General features: G+C 38.3%; 1 protein-coding gene across 3 annotated transcripts; it reads left to right on the forward strand.

Annotated features, from left to right (window-relative positions):
• Positions 1-405: 405 nt before the first annotated feature.
• Positions 406-2,847, forward strand: LOC129732680 (cytochrome P450 4d1-like). 3 transcript variants are annotated; one of them, XM_055693769.1, is made up of 7 exons: positions 406-747; positions 813-919; positions 1,136-1,415; positions 1,475-1,544; positions 1,597-2,144; positions 2,205-2,542; positions 2,599-2,847. In XM_055693769.1, exons 1-7 carry the CDS (start codon positions 585-587, stop codon positions 2,602-2,604), a joined length of 1,512 nt encoding a protein of 503 aa, XP_055549744.1. In that variant the 5' UTR covers positions 406-584; the 3' UTR covers positions 2,605-2,847. The 3 variants fall into 3 exon arrangements, with proteins under 3 accessions (XP_055549744.1, XP_055549745.1, XP_055549743.1); XM_055693770.1 differs by having other exon boundaries at positions 2,622-2,639; XM_055693768.1 differs by lacking the exon at positions 2,599-2,847 and having other exon boundaries at positions 2,205-2,592.
• The last annotated feature ends 1,497 nt before the right edge of the window (positions 2,848-4,344 follow it).

The raw sequence follows: 4,344 nt of genomic DNA on the forward strand, positions 1-4,344 counted from the left end.
TCAACTCGCGCATAATCCGAAGCTTTTACAGTAGGTGTTGTTAGTTTGTCTTTCTATTTTATGTTTATGGATAGAAACATTTTTTAACAGTTTTCCGTAAATGCAAGTTTTCTAACAGAATGAATAATTTCTACAATGGTTCAATATTCACTATTCTTAAGTTCTAAAGCACCCGAAAACAATACCTATAACCAATTTACAACCCATTACTTTATCACTGTTTTTATGTCATTGATTTAAAAGGTTTTGGTTTAATGTTCTGAAATCTTAAAGTGATCGTTCTACGTTGGTCTCACACGTACAGTAGTAAAGAGTGCACTCAAAATAAAGTTTGAGATGGTCGTGAATTAATTCGGGATAGGGTTTTGGAAATATAATCCCGCTGAGGTTGTGCAGATTGCGATAAGAAGTCACCGGTTCAGTATCACAGCCATATATTTGCAGGCTCACGAGCCACAGTGGTTTAGTATATTTTGAGACTTGGTTGCAGAAATATATTTACGGTGTGGTGTGAATTTGCCAGCAAAATTTTCTGGATCTTATCATAGCCGTTGATAAGATTTTACGGCCATGCGCGCAATAACATGTTGCTTCTAGTGATATTAGTGTTAGTGCTCTCGTTTGCATATGCAGCCTATTTCTACCTGGGATTTGCCAGTGCAATTCATCACGCTGCGAAATTGGGTGGCCCTAAGGCATACCCGTTAATCGGAAATGCAGCTAGATTTAGCGGAAAAACTCCAACAGGTGGAATGAAGACACAAACATTCATCTTGTATGTTGCTACTTCCGTTCTCTCTCAACTTTTGCAGATTTTTTGTTGGAGTTACAAAGAACTATAGCCGAGTTTGGAAAATGTTTTCGTCTGTGGATTGGTACCGATTTGCTGATCGTTTTGACGGATGCTAAAAAAGTAGAGGTTGGTATTGAGGCATACTGCCATTGCACATTCAGTCTATCGGGTTTGCTATAATATTGGACGTATTTATGAATCTTTTCTTCCTAATCGGCCGGTTGATCTATTTGATAATCGACTGATGATTATATTTAAATTGAACTGAGGATTTTCTAGCCCCGTTTCGTTTAAATAAAAACCTTTAGAAACGTAGAAAATGCATGTTTAATCCTCCTGCAGGCTGTCCTTAGCAGTCAGAAGTACTTGGATAAAGCAAGCCAGTATGATTTCGTTCGTCCCTGGCTCGGGGATGGGCTTCTAACCAGTACCGGTAAAAAATGGCACTCTCGACGCAAGATAATCACGCCGACGTTTCATTTCAAAATTTTGGAACAATTCGTGGAGATATTCGATCAACAAAGCAACGTATTTGTCGATCAACTCAAACCAATGGCCACTAGTGGTGAAGATTTCGACGTGTTTCCCAAAGTAACACTATGTGCGCTAGATGTGATATGTGGTGAGTGTTGCCTTTACTCTGTTAAAAAATATCGTCACTGGTAATAAAATCATTAACAGAATCTGCTATGGGAACTAAGGTCAATGCTCAGGTCAATTCTGACTCCGTATACGTGAAAGCAGTGAAAGAGTAAGATACATTTCTTTTCGATTTTTTCAAAATTTGAAAATATTATTTGCAGTATGTCGACCATTGCAATGCAGCGTACATATAACATTTGGTCTCGGTACAGCTTCACTTTCCAATTCACCAAGTATGCCAAAATGCAGGAAGAAGCTTTGAAAGTCCTACATGGCTACACGGACAGTGTAATTCGCACTCGGCGTGCAGAATTGGGGAGCGTAAATCAAAGGAATAACAATGAGGATGACATTGGAATCCGAAAGAAAACCGCTTTCTTAGATATGCTTTTGCAGACTGTTACCGCAGACGGTCAACCGCTTTCCGATTTGGAGATCAGAGAAGAAGTAGACACTTTTATGTTTGAAGGTCATGACACCACCACATCGGCCATCAGCTTTGTTATGGGGACACTGGCTAAACGTCCCGATATCCAGCAAAAAGTGTACGATGAAATTCGCTCTGTATTCGGTGACAATTTAACGCAGCAGGTAACACTATCTATGCTAAATGAATTGAACTATTTGGACTTGGTAATCAAGGAAACACTACGCCTTTACCCTTCGGTTCCAATGTATGGCCGAAAGATGATGGAAGACCACGAAATCGGTAACTATCGTTTTTTTTTATAGCAGTGCACATACAGAACTGATAAGTTTTATATCACAGATGGACAAGTATTTCCTGCAGGGGCAAACGTTTTGGTCATGCCCTTCTTCATGGGTCGCGATCCGGAATACTTCGATGATCCGATGGAGTTTCGACCCGAACGGTTTTCTGAGGAAACGTCGGCAGAGAAGGCAAATCCCTATCGTTACGTACCTTTCAGTGCTGGGCCACGAAATTGCATTGGACAAAAGTTTGCGATAGCAGAGATCAAGAGTTTAATTAGCAAAGTGCTGAGACACTACCAACTGTTGCCTGCTAGTAGAAATCCACCCGAGAGGTTTATTTCCGAGCTGATTCTACGACCTGAAGGCGGAATCCCGCTACGGATTCAGCGAAGGGTAATTTGAAGTTGATCAGTTTTTGTAATAAAAGATCGCAAAATAATTAATTCCAGATTTAAATCAACGATTATAATAGTGAAACCATACCAGCAGAAAAATAATCACTGTCTCCCTATTCAAAGTGAAACATATTCACAATTGCAAGCACGTTTTGACACACTTTCTGTTAAAATCGTGACTGCGAACGAAATTGATATCCTATTTACGTTATGGCACTAGTACATTTAAACGCTATACGCTATAAATGGTTTATTCCATATTTGTTTTTTAAGGACTGTCATAGTGGGCTTCTCACTCTTTATTAAATATATGTACTACGTCGAACAGTAAATTGATACATATTTCAGACATTGATTGTATAGTTATTAAGTAATCTCAACGTCGTCCTCAACTTCGCACAATAACGTATTTGAAGTATTGTTCTTTCTCTATCGAGCATCACACATAGTCCGCCAAGTTAATTGGATATAGATTAGGGTGGGGAATCGTTATATGGAAAAAGCAAAACTTGATAGCAGAAAGCCAGAACCAAGTTCCTTTTGTTATATTTGGGGCCTCAAACAATCCTAAATTTAACGGAAGTCGATTGGTTTTGTCTTCGCTTGGCGCATTGCATTACAAATTTATATGGAGATTTGTATGGAAAACCCAACTTTTTTGCATTTTACATTCTTAAGAGCTCAAAATGGCTCAAACCATAGGTTTTATGACTTCAAATGGTAGGTTTTTCGATGCCTAACAACTTGGCCGAAGACACCAAAGAGCTAGGGTGTCCCAAAAAAATACTAGAGCTGTTCAAAGTTGATTATGTCGAAATTTATGTTGCAGATCATTTTTCAGCCAACACTGCCAGTGTACCGGCGTCAATCAGATTTCCATCAGAAGTAACCTCTGAAATACGTTGCAGATTCTACCTACGTCTAGAATATTGACCTAAATTTGTTTGCTTGATTCAGCTGAGTGTATAAACTCGTTACGACAGGTTGCTTCTGATGGGAATCCTACTGAAACCGGTACATTGGTAATGTTGGCAGAAAACAAGATTTTCTGCATTTAAATCGACATACTCAACTTTGAACAGCTATAGCTCTTTTTAGGGACATCCTAGCTCTTCAGTGTTTTCTGCAAAGTTGTTAGGCATCCAAAATACTATACTTTAACATAATGTAGTGCATTATTAGAGCATTATTGAACTCTCTAGAAAGGTAAATGCAAAAAAGTGGGTTTTCCCATATAAATTCTCATACAAATTTGAAATGCAATGCGCCAAGCGGAGACAAAACCAATCGACTTCCGGTAAGTTTAGGGTTGTGTGAGGCCCCAAAAGGAACCAAAAAAACTTGGTTCTGAAAAATCGATCATTTTTCCCCACCCTAATATAGATTCAAAAAAGTCATGCCACAAAATGCGTTGAATGTATGAGATTGCAAAAACCAAAACTGCGGGATACAGTTATTTTTTAACATGTAATGGAGAAAGTCATCCGTCATTATCAAAGGTAGGGTATTTGTTCCATTATTCATCTCATGGAACCGATATTCACGGTGAAATGCACGGATTAAACACCAAATTTTCACGGAATCATTGAACAAATTAACAAAATACGCTTGCGTGCTTTTATAGCATATAGCTTTATTATAGCTTTATAGCTTTTATAGCATTGGAAATTTAGTCAACTTAGTTTATCCTGAATTTTGTAAAACAAATCATTTCTCACAACGCTTCCATATCTATCTCAAAATCAAATTACTGTTCAATTATTCATCTCACGCCCCATATTCATCACACTGTTAATCATG

Source organism: Wyeomyia smithii, chromosome 3, assembly GCF_029784165.1.
Source record: "Wyeomyia smithii strain HCP4-BCI-WySm-NY-G18 chromosome 3, ASM2978416v1, whole genome shotgun sequence".
NCBI classification, from domain to species: Eukaryota; Metazoa; Arthropoda; class Insecta; order Diptera; family Culicidae; genus Wyeomyia; species Wyeomyia smithii.

What these genes read in the sequence shown, in the direction of transcription:
- LOC129732680 (XM_055693768.1), top strand. Translation starts at nt 585, where the DNA reads ATGTTGCTTCTAGTGATATTAGTGTTAGTGCTCTCGTTTGCATATGCA. An exon ending in CGGATGCTAAAAAAGTAGAG is followed by an intron (nt 920 to 1,135) that starts GTTGGTATTGAG and finishes ATCCTCCTGCAG; the next exon opens with GCTGTCCTTAGCAGTCAGAA. An exon ending in GATGGAAGACCACGAAATCG is followed by an intron (nt 2,145 to 2,204) that starts GTAACTATCGTT and finishes TTTATATCACAG; the next exon opens with ATGGACAAGTATTTCCTGCA.